The sequence below is a fragment of the Lactuca virosa genome, chromosome 5 (genome assembly GCF_052849685.1).
Source record: "Lactuca virosa cultivar CGN04683 chromosome 5, Lactuca_virosa_CGN04683_v6, whole genome shotgun sequence".
Taxonomy (NCBI): Eukaryota; Viridiplantae; Streptophyta; class Magnoliopsida; order Asterales; family Asteraceae; genus Lactuca; species Lactuca virosa.
Window position 1 is genome coordinate 398,218,765 of NC_136430.1, and position 21,950 is coordinate 398,240,714.

Sequence of the window (21,950 nt, forward strand, 5' to 3'; positions counted from 1 at the left end):
TTCTCCACAAATAACCCACCACCACCTATCACCGACTGCACCTTCGACACCACCACCTGTCACTGTCATCTCTTCCGACACCACTACCTATCACCGTCATCTCCTCCGGCACAACCATCTATCACCTACAATACCTCCTCAAACTAAAACATAATCTGAAAACTTTACACATTTCGAAAATCGATATGAACACATGTGAAGAAGGAGATCGATCTTAGCATCGTCGATCTGGAAACCCTAGCCAATGGAGATCGATGGCGGCACACAAGTGAATGAGATCCATGGTTTCATGCGTCAGTTTGAAATCCTAAGAGGCGGCGATGATGGTGTTACTGAAAGCTAGATATGCCACCACCTTTCATCTGCACTTTCGGCGACGCCTGAAGCACCACCCTTCATCTGCACTCCGGCCAAACCCTTCTTCTCCGCACCACCGTCACTGTGTTCACCCTCACCCTCAACGACAGAAAAGGAAGAACAAATATGCTATTTTCCGCCTTCATCTTCGATTGTAAACCCTAGTTCTACCTCCAGCTCAGTTCCAAACCCTAGATCTGATGTACGTTCCGCCGGAGTATTACCTGAGGTTTTTATGTTGAATTTGGTAGGGAGGAGCAAATTTTCTTCAGTTTACAAAGGGGTTTTGAGGGACAAATCAGTTGTGGAAGTGTGCGAGTGTGAAGAGTTGCAAGGCTGAGGAAGGTAAGTTTCCGGTGGTGCTGCAGTCTCCCTGTGGTGGTTCAGGCCATAGTGGTGTTGATTTTCACTGATGGTGGTGATTAAAGTGTTGTTTGTTTTTTTTAAAAAACTTCTTCAAACCACTTTCTGCTGCGCGGCGCAGCACACGCGCAACACTTTCCCTCTCGCAACAGTTTGTTTTTTGGAAGACTTCAGACTACAAAACCTATGCGCGTGTGCTGCGTGACGCAGCAGTTGACTTGCCTCTTCAAACCTCTTCAACTTTCATTTTTTTGAAGTGTTTTTTTTAGAATTTTGGTATAACTTTTATTTTAAAAAAAACTTAGATTTTTTTAAACTTTTATTTATGGATTTGATACAATTTCTTATTATAGATTCCACAATTTTTTTAACTTGATTTTTTTTAAAAAAAAAAACTTTAATTTTTTTACCATTTCTGTTAATAATATTTTCAGTTTCAATTTCATCTTTTTTAACGTGTGTAATTATTTACGAACTTTGTAGACATCGTTTGTAATTCTTTCTTAATTATTATTATTATTTTCTTTTTTATGTTTTTTAAAATTAGTTTTTTTCTAGAATAAAGTTGTTAGCTTCTTTTATATTTTTATAAGTTTTTTTTAAGAAGTTTTATATTTTTGTTTTTTTACATGTTCTTTTTAATATTCTTTCAATGTTTTAAGACTAGAATTATTTAAATTTCGGTGTTAAAAACTATTTTCAGTTTATAAAATTAATTTATTTAAATTTCAGTTTACTGCAGATGTTAAAAAACAAACATGTTTCTTATTATGAGCTGCAGCCGTTTGTTCCACCTTTTCTGCTACAGAAGATTGCAGAGGTGGTCCGCAGACTTCACAAATTTTTGCTTCGAAAAAACAAACAACACCTAACTGTTCTTCAAACAATAGAGAGAGAGAGGGTTCGCTAGAGATGGTGATGGACGCAAAGAGGGTTCATCGGAGAGATTATCCACCGACGGTGGCATAAGGATGAATGGCTGTAGGGTTTTTTGAAAACTTTAGAGAAGAAAGACAACAACGGGAAGGTGGGTTGGGTAGGGAGGTGGGGTTGGATATGAAGTGGGACCATATTTTTTTTCTTTTTATTTTTAATTAATAATAATAACAATAACATAAAATTAATTAGAAAAGAAATACATAAAGGGCATTATGGTCATTTCAAATATGGCACAGACTAAATTCGCAATAAAATCACATATTAGGGACGAAGCATGCACATTTAAAACAAAAGAGGTACGGTCCGAGTTAATTTTTGAAAATAGGGAGTAAACGTGTTTTTCGGCACTTGGGCGAGGGAAAATTGGTGTAATTTACCCTAATAAAAATAGACACGATAAACCCTCCCACACGGTGGATCAAGAAAGAACAGATCAAGAAAGAAAGAAATGTGAAGAACAAAAGCAACTAAACAAATATAGGCAAGAAACCAAAAAATTAAAACCAAGATGTATTAACAAGTTTTTAATCAAGACGAACACCTTCTTCCTCCCTTATTTTCTGTTCAAATAAAAAATGGCCTTAATTTCCATACACTTTCCATGATCTGTTTGTGTGGCTAAATCCATGTTGAGAACTTATCTTGACAGAAGTTATTTATTTATTAAATGCTGTTGTATATAAAGAATCACATAAACCGTAGTAACCCGATTGTCATTAAAAAGAAAAACCCATATATGATATAACTAACTAAAAAAGATAATGAAATTAAGAATGCCACAATCATAACAAATTGGTAGAAAACCTAAAAGAAAAAGATAATAATTAAAATCAAACAAATATGTATATAAATTAATCAATGTTAATAATATCCATGCATAAACATTGAAAAAATCGATCATACACTCTTAGCAGTAGTAAGCCGTGGTCGTTGGGAGGTATCCGGATCCATTGGGCGGGACCAAGCAGAAGCAGAAACAGAAGCAGGGGTAGATAGGTCAATTTGAACTTCTTGGGTGACGTCATCCCAATACACCAAATCTTGCATGCTCAGTTGGTGGTATTCAATGATCTCTCTCAAATGCCTGTTCTCACGTGCGTACACTGAATTATCATGTGCCAAACGCCCTTTTTCTGCTAATAACGTCTCCAGCTGAATCCGTATCTAAATTCATAAATAAACAATCCAATTAATTTCTTTCAATTATAACTGTTAATTACTACTAGTAATTAAATTAAAATCAAGACATACATACATACCATGTCATCATCATCATCATGTGCATGTGCAGGGTGGTCGCCCTCTCGGAGCATTTTGTTTTCTTCTTCCAGCTCAGAGCATCGTTTTTTTGCAGAATCCAAATCCGCCTTCACTCTTTTCAGCTCCCGAAGAAGCACTTTTGCTTTGGCAGCTGTTGCAATTGCCACCTGTCACCCATGCAATCCAACAAACAAACACCATCATACATACAATACATACCTACATATATGATATATCTCATATCTCATATATAATATTATCATTGACATGTCCATCATGCATGCATGATGCATCATGATTCATGCATGCATTTGCCACCTTACGTCGCGAGAAACCTTCAGTTGAGTTTCTGGATCCATCTGGACTTTCTTTCCTTCATTATTCTTTCCCCTGCCTCTTCTCATCTGCATTAATTCCTGCATCAATTCTTCATCGCTTTTCATGTCTCTCATGCTTTTTCTATTTCCTTCCTGAATGTAAAAAAAAAAAAAAAAAGATAATTACTTTGATAGATATATATCTAAAAACATGTACAATAATTCATAATTACTTTTAACTAACAATAACAAGATTTACCTCCAAAGCATTCCCAATGGTCTCACCAATTTGATTGAGGGAACAAGATGTGAGTCTATCCAAACCGTGAATCTTTAATCTTGGAGGAGCCTCCATTTTCTTCGAATGCTCAAATTGAATACCATTGAACTACAAACCAACATTGTATCTTACTGATATATGAAAAATCTTATACTAGCTAATTGATAATGTGGTATACATTAATTAATCAACAAATAAAGAAATTAACTATATATGAAATTGAAAAAGTGATATATATAGCACCTGGTTACTTGTTGAGAAACTAACTGCTTCTGGCTTCGCAATGCTAGGAGTATTTGATTGTTTAGGACTTCCATTATGATCAAGAATGGATTTAGCTTTCCTTGCTATAACGCCCCAAAAGCCTCCTGGTTCATTTGTGCTCTTCATTGAAGTATAATCATATGTCGTAGCAGAACTTTTTTTTTCTACGAATCCTGACTGAAATCGTAATAATGTTCAAACCAATTAAAGCTAGAAATAAGGAAAAAGGGGTAATATCAAATATATACACACAATGGTGACATTTATGCAGTTCCTTTAACACGAGGAAAATTTATCTATATACATTCATTCACACATATGTGTATGAATGTTGTTAAACAAGAATAGAACAGAAAACGTGTAATTTAGCATAAAAACAAACTAAAAGTAAAAGTAATGAAAAACCTTGGTTCGATTTTTGAAAGAGGCGTGAAAGGCACCGGAGGATTGAAAAGATTGGAGACGAGGGTCGGTAGGTCTGTTTGGCTGAGGGGCGAGAGGTGACGAAGGAGTGGCTGCGGCGGAGGATGTGGTGGTTTCATCTTGGTCTCGCGGATGGAGAATCCCTTCGTTAAACGTGGAAGACCTAGAAAGTCCTTGCCTTCTACGATACGCCATCTTTGATTATACAAATATATACAAATACACAGTTAGCAGGCAACGAGGGAGAAACAATGGAGACGTAGTAGGGCATCGGAATGACCCACCGCCGGGCACCAGAACGGCAATCCAGCGATCGGAGGAGATGAAAGGCTTTCAGATCATGAAAAACACCGGAAACACGTCTTTTTGTTTTCTAACAAACTCGCCAAATTTGGTCTCACGAATTCTATTTCAATTTTTGAGGGAAAACATTAATGTATGCGATAGCGTTCTTTCAATTAAAACACCAATTTATACATGTTTGCCCTCCACTATTCATTACATGCAAATTTGGTCCTCTTAAATGTTTTTCTTCATTATCAGCCCAACATCGTCAATATCGTTTCGTTTGATATGCCAATAATTTCATTGCCATTTTGTATCATTTTTTTTTTGTATTAATTCGTTAACTTTTTACTTTAAAAAACAAAAATTTCAAGTGAAATATTTTTTTTCAATTTATTTAGAGCTACATTATCTTATAGACTTATTTATCAAATACCAAAATCAATGTTATACTGTATAAAACAATTACAACACCCTTCAAAACCTTGAGAATAACAAACACCCAATTAAAACTTAACGTATAATGAAAGTTTGCAACAATTTAAAAAATTCTAAAACCTCAACAAGGTGTTTAGTAGAACCAAACCACTAATTAAAAATAGTTTTATGGTACGTCAAACATGAAAAAATCTTGATATCAAAGTCCACGATATCAATTGTTGAATATATCAATTTGTCATCGTGCTCTTATATTCACCACTTAATATTTTAATTACAATCTTCAAGAGTTGAATAAATTGTATAATTTTTTAAGTCCAGGATTTTAAATGATAATTCGCTATTTGTTAAAAAAAATATATTAATACATATTTGTAAATTTCCTTCAAGGTATGGCGGCATAAAAGAGATAAGGGGAACTTTTTCTTGCGTCAGACAACTAATGAATGGACCCAAAACAAGAAAGCAACCAATCGTGGGAATTTCTGACACTCTCCATCGCGTTTACCCCTTCTTCTCGATCTTCTTCTTTGATTTTGGTTGCCGCAAATCCCTGATAAATTTGAGGTTATTTGTCTTCTGATCATAGGCTTCTTTTTAATATTCATGAACTTTATTTCAAAACGTGGTCAACGATTCGTATGTCTTTCAATTCAGGTGAGGAAATTGATGATCCCTGGTGCGGAATTGATTTTTACAAGTAAGTATCTGGTAAATTTATGGGTATCCCTTTCCCTTATATATGAAATCAGTATTAGGGTAGGGAGATTCGCATGTATATCCAGTTTAACCATTTGGGTTGTATCAATGCTAGTGAACACCACATTTCTATATGTAATAATAAACGTTGACCTTTCACAAAACGTTTGAATATCTTTTTTATCATACAAAATGGATATAGGAAATGGAGGATTACGAAATGCCACCACTAGTTTAATTATATGCCTTCATCTGTGACATGATTCAAGTTGATCTCTTTCATCCTGTGTGTTAATGACTATTTTATCTCTTCTCATTGGGCTGGATATATGGAGGCAAAGGTTGATCATTTTGGTGGATTGGAACTACTTTTGATAAAAAGCACACAAATTGGAACAAAATTCTTCAATTTCACACTCCAGATAGGAGTTCTAAATTGATTGCTTTGTTATTTTTCTATATGCTAAATTAACATAAACGTCACTTATCCATTATTTTATTCTCTTAAGTGGAGTTTGTGTGCTGGCTTTCTTCACATCTGACAATAATCCCATTATTTGTTTGTTAACTGTATGTTGTTTTAACAAACAAAAGTAGCACTAAAAGTGGATTATGAGTTATGACAGATTGTGGGAAACAACAATGATAAATGAGTTAAAGCTAATAATCAAACATCCATAGCTTCTATGTATCTTATGGACATGAATTGACTAATCACAGCATGTACTTTTGCAGCTGTAACTTATGGACATGAATGACACATTAGCCATTGAACCAAAGAGGTGTTGCCTGTGTCATAGAATTCTTTCATCTGAGGGGATGGTTGAACCCATGGCCATGAACATATGTGGGGATTGTAAGTTTTTGTTTGTGGAGGACACAGACACCCTCACACTCACACAACACTCAACTCCTACCACAAGGTACAACAGCAGTCCAGAATCTATAGAAAATATATTATCACAAGAATTTCCAGATATGATCAATCTAGCCAGACATATGCAGCCTATAGTCTCTGATCATGACCATGGGTATCAATCCAGATCAAGACAATGGAGGAGAGTTTTATCTGATACGGAAAGTGATGACTTTGATTCTGTTTTTGAGGAAACTGATATCTTTCCATATTCTAATTCCAATTCTGGAAGTTATGACACAGATTCAGACTCCATCCACGGTGATCTTAACCAATGGAACTCTGATGATGATGATGATGATGGTGATGGTGAAAACACACATGGAAGTTTGTTGGGTGGGGCTCGGCTGCACAGATCATTGGCGACAAATGGACGGAATCTCTCGGTGGATTGGCTTAGGGAGGTTCTGTCTCCCGAGGCCGGAATCGGAATAGGAATCAGTGAAAGGAGAGGAATTGATGGTAACTTGGAGGAGCAAGTGACATGGCGTAGTGTTGGAGAGTATCTTGATGGTGAGATTGATAGAGGGGCGCCTCCTGCATCAGCTTCATTTGTGAAGAATCTTGAACATGTGGTGGTTGGAGATGATGACGTGGAGGGTTTGGGTTTGGTGTGTGTGATTTGTAAGGATAGTGTGTGTGTTGGGAGTGTAGTGAATCGACTTCCTTGTTTACATGTGTACCATTCTTCATGTATTACACCATGGTTAAATGCACACAATACTTGTCCCCTTTGTAGATACGAGCTTCCGACAGATAGTGACAGGAGGAGACCAGACAGAAGCCATGCATTGGTGGGGCGGAGTGAGAACGTGAGTGGTGGTGGTAGAGGAGGAGGGTGGTGGTTTGTGGTGGCTCCGCTAGTGAGTGTGGTGAGTATTGGTCTTATACTGTGGTTGGGGGGAAGGAGTAGTGGAATGGAGAACAGAAGCAGGAGATGGTGGTCTCTCTTGTAGTATTGAATTTTGGTTTTCCTTCATGTCTGGTTGTACAGAGATTTGGTTCATCATCATTGATTTTACTTAATTTCAAGGAAAGAAATTAGTTAAGTTATGCTGTTAAATATCCCATAATAAAATTTAATGTTAAACTTAGAGTTGTTCGAAATATAGAAAATTGGGTTGGTGTATGTAGGTCACTGCTTCCAAACATCATAAAGAAAATATCAGACTATAATGTTCAGTGAAAAACATGTTGGTAACTCAATAAAACTCTCATAGAAATTTGTGGACTATTTTTCCCATAAACCAGATACCTTGCATTGGTGTAATCATTAGGGGTGACCAAAAACCAAACGGATCTAAACAAACCAATAAAAAACTGACGCTGTGGTTTTTATTTTGACAAAAACCGACTAAATTTGATGCCGTGCGGCAGTTTTACCCTAGAAACCGAACCCCACGACTTTAATTATATGTATATTCAAAAAAAATATGTTATTATGGATCTTTAAGTTAAAACGGTCATTTCTTTTGTTGGTAAATCAAAATATCAAATGCATCACTATAACTCATATTAGTTTAAGAGTCATTGTGTTTGTGGACAAGAGTCCAAAATTATGATTTCATAAAACTTTAGATTGTAGGGTAATAAAAGGTAAAAAAAAAACAAAAAACAAAAACCAAAAAAAAAAACAAAAGTTGCTTCATATTTCTAGTCTTAGCGTGTTGGGTAAGTGCTAAACGCTAAAATTTTAATCAAATAATGTTTCACAGTAGAAAATCATATCATTTCATTATGCGGTTTAAAACCGAAATCATATCACTTGAAAGTTGAAACCACACCACTTTAAAAACTGTACATTGTGGTTTTAAGATTACAAAAACTGATACATGCAGTTTGCGATTTGATTTTGGCATAAAACCACACCAAAACGCACTATGATTACCACTAAAAAAAATCATGCATTGTGGTTTTAAGATTATGGCGTTGTGTAACGCCTGTTTTCCCGTATGTGCTTATTTTAGGATCTTGAGGAAATGAGATTGAGGAGTTTGGGAAAAACCCTTGTTCGCGACGAGCTTAATGGATAAGCACGACACGTGTCACGTCATAAATCACACAACAACTAAGCATAGGTCGCGACGCGAAGCCACATAAATCCCAAACTCTAATCTTGGGCCTTGAGGCTTATATAAGGACACTAATTTCTAAGGTTAGTCATTTTTCTTCAGCCTCCATCCCATAAGAGCGAAACCTCGAAACCCTAGCCTCTATTGCCTTATTTCCTTAAAGTATGGAGCTTTTGATGGTTCTTGAAGAAGAAGCAAGCTCCTTGGTGCATAATGAAGCATTCCAGAGTTATTCCAACATTTCATAGCCTTCTGGACCTTTGTAAGTCATCAAAATCAAACATGTATGCGTCTTCTCCTTATATCTAGGTTTTTAGCTTGATTAGTCCCCTCTTTGTCATGATTCTTGAGAGTTTGGAAAAGTCCATGTCCAAAGGTGATTTTTTTGATCTTCTAGACCCTTTGAGGTGTTTTTAGTTCATGTATGTCTTCCCAAATGATCCATGCATGGGGTTTGAGGCATTTTGTCCCATTTTAGACCTAGGTTTAGAGATTGTGTTATTTGAACCATGCAAATGGATAAAGTTGGAAAGTTTATCCATTAAGACATTGTTTTGATGTAATCTGGAAAATTGGAGCCTTAGTCTTAAGGGACTAAGTGATTACAAGAAAGACGGATTTGACCTTGAGTTCGCGAGGCGACCAAGGAAGGGTCGTGGTGCGTGTTTTGAACTAAGGTCACGAGTGTTTTGTCATCTAGTGGTAGCAAAGCGGCTAGGAGTTGGGTCGCGCTGCAAACAGTCATTGACCGTTGACTTTGAACATTTGATCGTTGACTTTTTGGCCGATTTAATATTTGGTCAAACTTTGATTGGTTTGAGGATTAGATCTTCTAGACCCTTTGAGGTGTTTTGACTTCATGTGTGTCTTCCCTAATGATCTTTTAGACCCTTTAACTTCTTGACCGTTGACTTTTTGACAAGTTTAACTTTTAGTCAAACTCTGAACAGTCCAGGACCAAAGGTGGTTTTGTTTGATCTTATAGACCCTTTGAGGTGTTTTTACTTCATGCTTGTCTTCCCAAATGTTCCATGCATGGGGTTTGAGGCATATTCCCCCCTTTTAGACCTAGGTTTAGAGATGAAGTTATTTAAACCATGCAAATTGATAAAGTTGGAAATTTTATCCATTAAAACATTGTTTTGATGTGATCTGGAAAATTGGAGCCTTAGTTTTAATGGATTAAGTGCTTACTGTAAATAATGATTTGGCCTCGAAGTTCGTCACGCGACCAAAAGATTGACAGATATGGAACCACTGCCACGAATCATGGTATCAAACCATGCTATCTTCCCCGACCAGCTCCTTAGAATCCCCAAAATTTTTCTCGGTTCGAGTATGGATCATGTGCTTCCAGTAGTACGGGCCCAATACTACCTTCCACACCTATCCATACTTTCCTCAAGAATCATCCCGAGTCTTCTAAGTCATCTATTCATAATAATATTCCCAATACCTGCTCAACAGTGTTACAACCACATTAAAGCACTTCCTATGCCCTCCTAGGATTACCCCATGTGACATCCCCAATTTCACGGCCAGAAAAGACCGATTCATTTATGCGTTATTTAAAAATCAGAGTATCATTTTGATCAAATATGTTGCGAAATTTGTTCCCAAAAATTATGATAAAGAATTTATCAAAGCATTTCCGAAGAAATGTATTTTCATTATATTAAAAACTCGGGATGTCATTGTCAATACAGATCAAAAGCATAAACAGAAACAACATAGGCCTTACAACATTCTATTTATTTCTATTGGCCTATAATCCATAATCTCTCATCAGATCATCGCACCTATGCTCTTGTGCCACTACCTGTAATACAAGAAACTGAGTGGGTTGGGCTTGGGAGTCTGGTGAGCACATAGGATTTTCAACCCACAATAATTAACTTTATTAATTTCATCAAATCAATCAACCCGATTATCCGTTCCCGTTATCCTCACTTTTTGTCCCTAAAGCATCTATATTAAGGGACCTAGCCTAAGGATCATCATTAGGATAGACAATACTACTTAGGGGATTCCTCATCAATATATGTTAGTAAGGCAACCATGAGGAGGATGGAGTACACTGGTGAACACATCGTTCACAAACACCTACAGGTTGCGAGCCTCCCATCGTTCCACTAGACTGTCTAGAATAGTCCATGGTCGTCATCTATACTCCGCTAGATGACTAAGTCAGCTTAAACATCGAGGCCTCTCATCATTTTATTTCATCTCTCATCATCTATTTCATCTACCCATCTTTACCCATCATAATTATAGGTATAAAATACATATACAATTTAAATCAAATAAAACATTAATATTTTGTTCATCCAGCATAAATATCAACAACACAGATAATATGCACACATAGCACGTAATTTATATTAAATACTTCAAATCTATGTGTAAGATGAAAGTAACTATGCACTCACTTGTTAAATTGATGATTCCAAACTCGGCAACGTTACACTTCTAACAATTTTATTTTCCTTCGACGAAACCTAGTATCATTACCGCGAGATTTTAGTCTAAATTATATTGCGACTAATTATTAGCTCTACGAGCTATATTGTTTTATAAGTGTTAAACAATACTTTTCAACTACTATGTACAGACAGGGGCCAAACATGAAACACCGGAGGGCAGGACATTTTGGCATTTAAGCTGTTCTGAAATTCAACAACCCTATGCGGCCCTTCAAACCAGATTCCCCGTATCGCGAGTAGTTAAAAGATATTATAATAACACTTTATATTTAATAATACTTAGCACATATATTTTTTATAGGTTCATAATAACGATAATAAACTTAAACATAAGCTATACTTAAAGTATGGTAAGCATAACTTACTTATAAGAGGGTTTGGCTAGGAACCGGGCTCTGCGGGGGCAGAACTTCCGAGCCGAAAGCTCTTCTTCTCGGAGCCTTCTGACGCTCCTGGACTCGCCTCTAGTACTTAGGAGTTACTTGGGATTAAGAGGGGTTTAGATAGATGTTTGAGAGAGAAAGAAGGGTGAAGGTGTGAAGAAAAATGAGGAACCTCACATCCTATTTATAGGCTGAGATCCTCGGTTACGTTGGGCGTACCCTTCGGAGTACGCTGCGTATACGAGGGGGCAACTGTCATTCTTCGGATGGGGCGACGTGGAGGCTGCTGTGATCGCGCATGCGAGTGCGCGGGGCGTAATGTCTACTACGTGGGGCGTACATGAAGGCCAGCTGTCAGCTCCGCATGCGAGACCGTGGGGAGAAAGCAAGGGCCGAGATTAAGCCACATGTCCCCCTTCGCATCAGCCTATTCACGAATTCTAAATTTCGTAACGTTCGCATACGAGCTCCGCTTTTGACATTCTTTATATCCACGCGTAGGTGGCGACGTAATCTACAACTTTCGTTTAGATCGCTAAGACTAAAAAGTATTTTATCGCAAACTCACTTTTTACGTCACACAACGTCATTTCGGTTTAGTCGTAAAACTTCGTCGGATCATAACTTCTTCGTTATAAGTCGGATTTCAGTGTTCCTTATATCCCCGAAATCCTTGTTACGACTACTTCAAATTTCTTCATAGATATTGGGTCTATCTATTATTTTATTTTTGACGCTTATTTTTATTATTATTTTATTACATCGTTAATAGCAAGTATAATGCACATAAATCTTATAATTCACATAATACTCAAATAATTTCCCTTCATTACTTCAAAGTAGGTTACAATTGTTGACCCTAACTATTACATCGTTATATTAATGCTTAGCCTAGAAACACGGGCGTTACACACACCTCCCCTGCCATGAGCTGCTAAAGAACCCTATTAATGTCAGGTAACCACTTCATGGATACAATTACATACAACAAAACTTAAATAATATTTCGACTAAAAGACTCAACCCTACTACGGTTAGAATCAAACGGGAGATGCGCAATAGGACCAAATCCTTCACTCTATGACTATTTAACCTTCATAGCATGTAATTTAACATATTCATTTGATAGTTAGCTCACGCCAATATGGGTCCCATAAAGCACAAAGCAAGCAACATTCGAACAGTGGAGTCGACTGTCACTAAGACACACTAAAATCAGGCAGATCCTCATACGAAATTCCCGACCTCTTGGCCCTAGCATCTAGGATACATATTCATCTTTTCCTCATCTCTCAAGAGTGGCTAATCATTCCTCATGCTATCCTGCTATGAACCGTACCCACCCATAAAACTTCCACCAACCCTGCAGCCTCTCGTGCATGCTAATTGTACATTGTAACACCCGGTTTCAGGTACGTATTTAAATTCAAGCAAAACTTCATATTTTACACTGGGACTCGGCGAGTTGGAGGCCCAACTCGTCGAGTAGGTTCGAGTTCGGATCGGGGGGTTAAGTGACTTACTCGACGAGTCGGGAGACCGACTCGGCGAGTAGGAGTTGTCTGAATGAAACCCTAAATTTGAAGGTTTGCACCCTATTTAAACAACTTATCTTCTCCCATATCAGCCTCCATCGTCCCTCACACTTCCAGAAGACCTTAAACTGAAACCCTAGCCTTGTTTGAGTGCTCTTAAGCCATTTTTATGCATTTTTGGTGGTTATGAAGCTTGAGAAGAAGAAAGGAGCTTGGGAGTTCAAGTTGAAACTAGAAGACCCAGAGATTGTGTTCCATTTCCAGCTCATTTAAGGTAAAAAGCTTCAATCTTGACTTTCCATGTGTTTAATCCTCTTTAGGGCTTGGAACTTGACATATTTGGGACATTTCTAAGCCATTTTCGGGTTTTAGGGTGTAATGTAGAGTAAGGGCTTCAGATCTTGAACCTTGGAGGGTTCTCATGGCATAAAGGTGCCAACTTTATGCCCATGAGAGCCCCATGCATCTTGTAGACCTCATTTTTGGGTCTTTTGAGCTTAAAGACCCATGCATGGACGTAAAGTTCGTGACTTTACGTATTATATCGACCATAGGGGGTCAGATCTACCCTTTGGATGAGATGAGCTCAACAGAAATCGAGTTTATGGACATGGACTTTGGGAGACTCGACGAGTCGTTCATGGGACTCGGCGAGTCGGGTATTGGTTCCCCAACCTTTTCTGTTTCTGAGGAATCTAGTCGAGTCTAGAAGGGGACTCAACAAGATGGACGTGATTATGGACCTGGAAATCATGGGACTCGGCGAGTGTATGAACAAACTCGGCGAGTCCAAGGCAATCTCCCAACCCATGAAGACAGACTCGACGAGTTGTTCATATAACTCGGCGAGTCATATACTGGACACATTCATATGATGAAGATGAAATCGACGAGTTCAAGGATGAACTCAGCAAGTCGGTTGAAGATGGTCCCGATATTATGGTTGAAGGAGAACTCGTCAAGTTCTTGCTAGACTCGACGAGTAGAGTCGGGGTTGTATCATTTTGAAAGAATAGGGACTCGGGCAAGGTCACCGGTCGAGAGGACCGAAGGGGTAAGTCGGGCACCCAGATATGCCGACAATATGTATGTTATGTGATTGTATGGTATGTGGTATGATGGGGGAACTCACTAAGCTTTGTGCTTACAGTTTTCAGTTTGTTTCGGGTACCTCTTCAGCGAAGGGGAAGGAGTCGGCGCGGTAGCGGCACATCACACACACACAGGATTTCCGCACTATGAGATTCTTGGGATTGTACTCTGATTTTGTTACTATTTTGATGACATGAGGTTATGGATTTACGAAATGATGTGACTCGATGTTGTTTTCTTAAAAATGTTTTCTAAGTTAGTATATCAAAAACGAAATTTTTGGCTTGAAAAATTGGGATGTTACTAGTTGGTATCAGAGCCTTAGTTTGAGGGATTCGGATACACTCTCGGGTGTGTCTGAACTCAGACTAAAGACGTGGTATAAAAATTTTCAAAAGAAAAATCATTTTTATAAAAGAAGTTTGAAAAGAGAAGAACTTTGAAAAAGAACAAGATGTGTGATGTGCGCGACCGGCCGAGCTCAAGTAAGTTTTCCCCAAGATACCCATACATGTTATGATATGATATGATTATGAGAACTGCATGCTAGATTAGGGCTAAGGATCTAGGAAGGATGCCTTATATGCCTACTGTATATGTATGAGAACTGCATGCTAGATTAGGGCTAAGGATCTAGGAAGGATGCCTTATATGCCAACTGTATATGTATGAGAACTGCATGGTAGATTAGGGCTAAGGATCTAGGAAGATGCTTGATATGCCTACTATATGTGTTTATTGAGCTGCAAGATAATACTGATTAGTCAGTTATATGATAGCTTGGATAGAGTATGTTTGATTGGATTACTTAATGCCCGAATGCTGCTTGCTTTGTGCTAATAGGAGTTCTAGTTATCTTTACTTAACTAATAAACGAATACATTACATTACATTTTGTGAGGATTAAATAATTTCAGAAGGTTAGGTTTAGCCCTACTTCACAGCTCTTGTTTGAGTCCAACCGTTGTAGGGCAGGACCCCTCATTCGAAGAATTATCTGGTCTTAGTGATATGTGATGGTATTCGCAAGTTAGTTAGGTTAAGGTAGCAGGGACTTCTTATGCAGCTGATGGCGGAGGGTGGTTTGGAGAGTTACCCTAGGGTAAGCCTAGGATGAGATTAGCAAAGAGTGCAGCAATAGTAGAAGGGACTTGGTGAAGTCGAAGCGATCCTTGAGGAAAGTACGGATAGATGTGGAAGGTAGTATGGGCCCGTACTACTGAAAGCAGAGGATATGTACTCGAGTCAAGGAGGGCTAAGATGGAATCAGGGAACTGTAGAGTGTATGAGACTTCCCGAGATTTATGTATGATTTTGATGATTATGTGTTCTATTTTAGAATGGTGATGATCACACGTCATGAAGGGGGGAGGTTCAGGATTAGGATCAGGTTCGGGTGCAGGTTCCGAGCCAGTGGATGAGGGACTACGCGAGTTCATTGCGTCCGAGATCACGAGAGGCATCCTTGATTCGACCCCGGTGATTTTCGGGTCGATCAAGGAAGGGATCATAGAGCCAATGGAGGATCGCCTCAAGGCGTTCAGGAGCGACATGGCACTCAGCCAGTCAGGATCATGCACACTGTCCTTCAAGGACTTCAGGGGCAGTGGTGCGCCGAATTTCCATGGGATGAAGGACCCCATTGCTACCAGACGATGGATTGCAGACATGGAGTCTGCACAGCTGACGAGCTTCTGCCCTGAGGGGTCGAAGGTTCGTTATGCTATGGGATGTTTGAGGGACAGAGCTAGAGACTGGTGGGAGTCAGTTGGTGATTCCTTGGGAGCCTCAGCCATTGAGGCTATGACATGGTCTAACTTTGTGACTAGGTTTAGGGCGGAGTTTGCGCCGGCTGTGGAGCTTCAACAGCTGGCCAGGGAGTTTCTCGACATGAGGCAGACGACTGAGTCAGTGGCGGAGATCACCGCCAAATTTCGGGAGATGGCGTTGTTGGTGCCCCAGTATGCGGGGGACGAGGAGATGCGGAGGACCCGCTACCATGACATGTTGAAACCTGACATCCGGGAGCATGTCAGCTTCTCAGCATGTCCGACCCTGGATTCCATGATTGCCAGGGCGATGGAGAGGGAGATTGACTTAGTACACATCAGGAAGAGGAAGGCGGATGAGGGGCATGTGACTGGGGCTTCGGGGAAGAAGCCCAAGGGATCCGACTCTAGGTCGAAGGGCCAACAGGGCCGGGGCCGCTGCTGAAAGTGCGGCAAGACTCATGAGGGGGTTTATAGGTTGGGATCATCGGGTTGCTACAAGTGCGGCAAGACGGGGCACTTCAGCAGGGATTGTACCGCCCCTGCGCCCACTTTCCAGAAATCGGAGTTGTTGTGTTTCCACTGCAACCAGCGAGGCCATAAAAAGGCCAATTTCCCTCAGTTGACAGCAGCAGCGCCAGTGATGGCGCCAGCTCCAGCGACCCTGCGGATTACTGATGGCCGGCAAGGCAAGACAGAGGCTCCAGTGGTGAGGAGCCGAGCCTTCCTGTTAACTACCGAGGAGGCACGCGCCGCACCCGATGTGGTGACGGGTATGATTTCTTCTCCCTAGCCTTTATTATATGTTGTTTATGATATTGATATATCATGTCGTATGTTGGTTTAGGATCATTCCATGTGAACGGTATCCCGGTACAGGTGTTGTTCGATTCAGGTGCCACTCGATCATTTGTTTCTCTTGCACTTAGCAAGAGGTTCCCTGAGTCTTCGGGCATGTTGGATTGCCCTCTAGAGGTTGAGATTGTCGATGACCGATCAGTGCGAGCGTCAGCGGTTTTCAAGGATTGTGTTATGAGGCTATTCGAGGAGCGCTACATGGTAGACTTGGTTCCCATTCTGTTGCGTGGGAACAAGGTGATTATAGGCATGGATTGGTTGAGCCCCAACGGGGCAGTGATCGACTGCGTGCAGCAGTTGGTTCGGATCAGGACCCCGAGTGGAAGAGAGCTGGTGATTCAGGGCAAGAGGCCACAGCACGGACCAGCCTTATGTTCAGTAGCGAGGGCTAGGCGCTACCTACAGCAGGGTTGCACTGGGTATGTCGCCTATGTTATGGATACCCGAGAGGCGGGTAAGGCGACGGTGAGCGAGGTTCCAGTGGTGCGAGATTACGCAGATGTTTTCCCCAAGGAGCTTCCGGGGATACCTCTGGAGCGACAGGTGGAGTTCAGGATCCACCTAGTCCCTGGTGCGGCTCCGATAGCCAAGGCACCATATCGGTTGGCTCCTCCCGAGATGCAGGAGTTGTCTACGCAGCTGCAGGAGCTGCTAGACAAGAGATTTATCAGGCCGAGTAGTTCGCCTTAGGGAGCCCCGATACTGTTTGTCAGGAAGAAGGACGGGTCGCATCGCATGTGCATAGATTACTGGGAGCTGAACAAGGTAACGGTGAAGAACCGTTACCCACTCCTGAGGATAGATGACTTGTTCGACCAGCTTCAGGGAGCATCTTGGTTTTCCAAGATAGACTTGCGGTCAGGCTACCATCAGATGAGGGTCAGGGAGCAGGATATACAGAAGACTGCTTTCCGGACTCGCTATGTCCACTACGAGTTCGTGGTGATGCCCTTCGGGCTCACCAATGCTCCTGCCGCATTCATGGACCTCATGAACCGCGTGTGCGGACCGATGTTGGATCGGTCTGTGATTGTTTTCATTAATGATATCTTGGTCTACTACAAGACGCAAGAGCAGCATGAAGAGCATCTGCGAGAGATTTTGGATACTCTAAGGAGGGAGAGCTTGTACGCCAAGTTCTCCAAGTGTGAGTTCTGGTTGCTTGAGGTGCAGTTTCTTGGACACCTTGTCAACCAGAACGGTATTCTGGTCGACCCGGCCAAAGTGGAGGCCGTGATGAGATGGGAGGTTCTGAAGTCTCCATCTGAGATTCGGAATTTCCTAGGGTTAGCAGGTTATTACCGGAGGTTCATTCAGGACTTCTCCAAGATAGTCGTACCCTTGACCCGGCTGACAAAGAAGGTCGTTGTCTTTCGCTGGGGGCCTGAGCAGCAGGCAGCATTCGAGACACTGAGACAGAGACTATGCGAGGCGCCGATCCTCGCCCTACCAGAGGGCGTGGAGAATTTTGTAGTATACTGTGATGCGTCCATTTCGGGTTTAGGCGCAGTGTTGATGCAGAAAGGGCATGTCATCGCCTAAGCCTCGAGGCAGCTGAAGCCTCACGAGGCTAACTACCCGACGCATGATTTGGAGTTGGGGGTGGTCATTTTCGCCCTCAAGATTTGGCGATACTACCTCTATTGTCACAACTAGCGTTTTAGCTAGGAAATTCTATTCCTATGTAACCATTCAACTATTGTAAATCTTATACTCTTAGTAAATCTCACTCAATGCTCATTTAGATTCATCAATTATGTTCCTCAAAGATTCTGAAGCCCTGAGAACCATGGTTTGAGTCCATATTAGACTAGGATTTCCTTATTGGGCCTAATGGACCAATAAGCACCCAATTCAACTTTATTGGGCTTAGAAGCCCTAATTGGATCCTAATTGGACCCAATTTATAAATCTAAAACATTTTGGACCATTTGGGCCTAGAATGATTCATTCTAACCCTAATGGGCCTTATTGGGCCATAACTAATCCAATTAACCATTAGTGAGCCATAAGCCCATTCTTTTATTCTAATTGGGCCGTGAATGCTTCCAAGAGCCCAATGGGCCGAAAATTTTTATGTTTAGGATCCAAATATCCTAGCTAAAGTTAATGGGCCCAATCTACTCCACTCTTTCTTCTTGGCCCAAAATCTCGGCCCATGTATGAACAAAAAAAAAGAGGAAAAAGAGGAGAATTAAAGGGGTTGACTTTGAAGGTGCCACCTCCACAAAATCCAACATGCATCTAGGCTTTAAACCACCATGCAACCAAGCTAGTCATCTCACCCCTCTCTCTCCCCTCTCATCTTCTATTCTCGGCCGAAGACAACAAACACACACACACATTACACCAAATTCTCTCCATTTCTCTCAAGGATCATCCATCTTCTTCCTCCAAAATTCTCAAGATTTTGCTTAGGTTTTAAGAGGATTTTCACAAGATAATCATCATTCTTGGTAAGCCTTTACACATTCAAGTTTTATAACTCCATCTTTATGATAGATCATCCTTTTAAACAAAGTTTTTGGTGATCATACTCCTAGAAATCTTCTTAAGTTCGATATCTACTCAAGGGAGTTGCTAGGGCCGAAAATCACTTCATCTTTTCCACTTCTTCTTCAAAAACTGAAACATCAAGCAAAAGGTGAGTTCATACCCCCTTGTTTTCGGTTTTCATAAGATTTTTGGGGGAGAATGCAAGTAAAATGTGTAGATCTATGTGTTATATGCATGTTTTGTGTGAATCCTTAGTTTGTTTGGTAATAATGGGTTAGATCTTAGCAAATCTCGAAATTTTAAGTATTATTTAACAAAGATCTATGAACCATGACATGATCTACATTACATTATCAAACCAAAAGTGAATACATGTTTAAGATGCAAAAGAATTCAACAAAAACCTTGTTAAAGGTCAAAATTGTCAAGAAACCAAAAGATAAGGGTAAAAAGTGAAAATTATGTTTTTAAAGGGGCCAAACAGGTCCTACATGTATAAAAAGGTATTTTTATGCTAAACATACTTTTAAAAGGGCCATAAATGCAAATTTTAGCTTAATGGGCCAAAACTTTTGGGCCTCACGGTTTGGGCCCAATTTGCGAAAAAAATGAGTTTTGGGGTTAAAAATGTTATTTGGCCAAAGATTGAGTCATAAATGTAAATAAACCAAATTTAGAGGTGAAAATGTCATTTATTTTCAAATTGGACCAAAAATGTAAAGTTTTCCAAAAATCGGGCCGAAAGTGTAAACTTTTACAAACAAGGGCTGAAAATGTATTTTTCTGCAAAATAGAGTTCTAAATGTGAAAATATAACATTTTGGGTTAAAACCGTAAATTTATAGACATTTGGGACAAAATTGCAAACTTTTATAAATTATGGACCAAAGTGTCATTTTTACAAAACTTTGGGCCTAATTTAAAATTTTGAGGATTATTGGCCAAAAACGTCGTTTTTACAAAAATAGGATTTTTATCACCAATCTATTGAACTTCAAGTCAAAACAAACAACGGAATAAAACAAAATGAACGAAATACAGCAATAACTATTTATTGGGCCTAATATACCCGTTACTTGGCCATTGGTCCTAAGGGCCCAATTAAGTGTATATTGAGCCCAATGTTTTCCATGATGTGTTTATTGGGTCTTGCGACCCATTTACATGTTAATTTGGGCCTAAGTATTGGATTACATGTTATTGGGCTTTTGTGGCCCATTTACATGCCTATTGGGCCTAAATTACCCTATTACATGTTATTGGGCCTTTGTGGTCTAACTACATGCTAATAGGGCTTGGAATGGAAATTTCACATGTTAATAGGCCGTAACTATACCTTTGCGAAATCATTAAATGTCGTATACTTATATATGTACCTTTCGAATACAAAAACATACCACATATACGTAAACATTAAACATAGAACAAAAAGGGGTTGAGAATCTAGTGCGACTTGTCGGTTGGCACCACTGAGTGTACAATCGTAGCATGTAGTTATAATCAGAGTTTCCTGGTAGGAAAGCGGGAGTTTGTGTATAGATCTATACGGGGTGACCCCCCACGCCTTAGCTGTTCGCTACAGCTAGACTAGGCCAGTCTAGGGCGATAACATCCTTAGCAAGACCGGCATTTGGAAAAATACCAAGACGGGCGACCTAGTCATTATCATGCATGGTTATAACGGCTCATAAAGGGATTCAATACCAAAAGTTTAACCTTTTGAAGATAAACTCTTTAATTGTGTCAATGCAAAACGACTTAACTAGCGATACAAGAATATAGACGTTGTTATAAAACAGAAAATATCGGATTTTCTGGGGAAATTATTCATACACACTTATCATTTATTCAAAATACAATGAATCTAAACTACACTCATACAAGTTTTAACTATGAAATTCACACATGCATTATACTTGATTTCCACATCATTTTCAAACATTTTACAGAAGATATCGGATTTTCTGGGTTTTTATGAAAGATTACAAAACTTTTTACTCAAACATACTTATGAACTCACCGACATTATATATGTTGATCGTTTTCAAAATAACTTATATTCTCAGGTAATCGTTAAGCCGGAAGATATGCAAGTGTGTATGGTTTCATTTTATGTAATAGCACTTATCGTACTTTTAACAATTTGAACTTATGTATTTTAACAATGTACTTGATGTGAACAATGTTGGTTGTAATATGTAATGTTGGTGATGAATGTGTTATGTTTCATGTATATTCATTGTGATGATTATTCAATTGTTAGTCACACGAACCTCCAGACGTTTCCGCCGTCTGGTTCGGGGGTGTGAATCTATGGGGTCCGATGTACCATTTACATGGACCACAAGAGTTTTAGGTACCTCATGGATCAGCCGAATCTGAACATGAGGCAGCGTCGGTGGTTAGACGTGGTGAAGGATTATGATTTTGAGATCCTTTACCACCCGGGGAAGGCCAATGTTGTGGCCGATGCGCTTAGCCGCATGGCAGCGCCGATCAGAGACATCTGTATGCGGATGACAGTGGTGACTTCACTATTGGAGCAGATCCGAGAGGCCCAACAGGAGGCTATGAAGGAGGAATATCGGAAGAGTGAGCGTATTGTGGGTCAGGTTTCCTCCTTTGACTACGACAACTGAGGGTTATTGACACTACACCGCAGGGCGTGGGTTCCATACCACGGGGGTGTGCGCCAGGTTCTGATGGAGGAGGCGCACAAAT

General features: G+C 39.9%; 2 protein-coding genes across 3 annotated transcripts; one reads left to right on the forward strand and one right to left on the reverse strand.

Moving 5' to 3' along the window:
• Positions 1-2,480: 2,480 nt before the first annotated feature.
• Positions 2,481-4,627, reverse strand: LOC145116581 (uncharacterized). Its single transcript, XM_079052914.1, has 6 exons — positions 4,186-4,627; positions 3,760-3,957; positions 3,496-3,624; positions 3,243-3,389; positions 2,919-3,086; positions 2,481-2,823 (listed from the first exon to the last, which is right to left on the reverse strand). Exons 1-6 carry the CDS (start codon positions 4,396-4,398, stop codon positions 2,557-2,559), a joined length of 1,122 nt encoding a protein of 373 aa, XP_078909040.1. The 5' UTR covers positions 4,399-4,627; the 3' UTR covers positions 2,481-2,556.
• A 679-nt stretch (positions 4,628-5,306) lies between these two features.
• LOC145110927 (uncharacterized) lies at positions 5,307-7,590 on the forward strand. 2 transcript variants are annotated; one of them, XM_079047241.1, is made up of 3 exons: positions 5,307-5,493; positions 5,584-5,637; positions 6,361-7,590. In XM_079047241.1, the coding sequence occupies exon 3, from the start codon at positions 6,370-6,372 to the stop codon at positions 7,495-7,497; it is 1,128 nt and encodes a 375-aa protein (XP_078903367.1). In that variant the 5' UTR covers positions 5,307-5,493; positions 5,584-5,637; positions 6,361-6,369; the 3' UTR covers positions 7,498-7,590. The 2 variants fall into 2 exon arrangements, with proteins under 2 accessions (XP_078903367.1, XP_078903366.1); XM_079047240.1 differs by having other exon boundaries at positions 5,584-5,626.
• Positions 7,591-21,950: the final 14,360 nt, after the last annotated feature.

What these genes read in the sequence shown, in the direction of transcription:
- LOC145110927 (XM_079047241.1), top strand. Translation starts at nt 6,370, where the DNA reads ATGGACATGAATGACACATTAGCCATTGAACCAAAGAGGTGTTGCCTG.
- LOC145116581 (XM_079052914.1), bottom strand. Translation starts at nt 4,398, where the DNA reads ATGGCGTATCGTAGAAGGCAAGGACTTTCTAGGTCTTCCACGTTTAAC. An exon ending in CTTTCAAAAATCGAACCAAG is followed by an intron (nt 3,958 to 4,185) that starts GTTTTTCATTAC and finishes TTACGATTTCAG; the next exon opens with TCAGGATTCGTAGAAAAAAA. An exon ending in CCATTGGGAATGCTTTGGAG is followed by an intron (nt 3,390 to 3,495) that starts GTAAATCTTGTT and finishes TTTTACATTCAG; the next exon opens with GAAGGAAATAGAAAAAGCAT.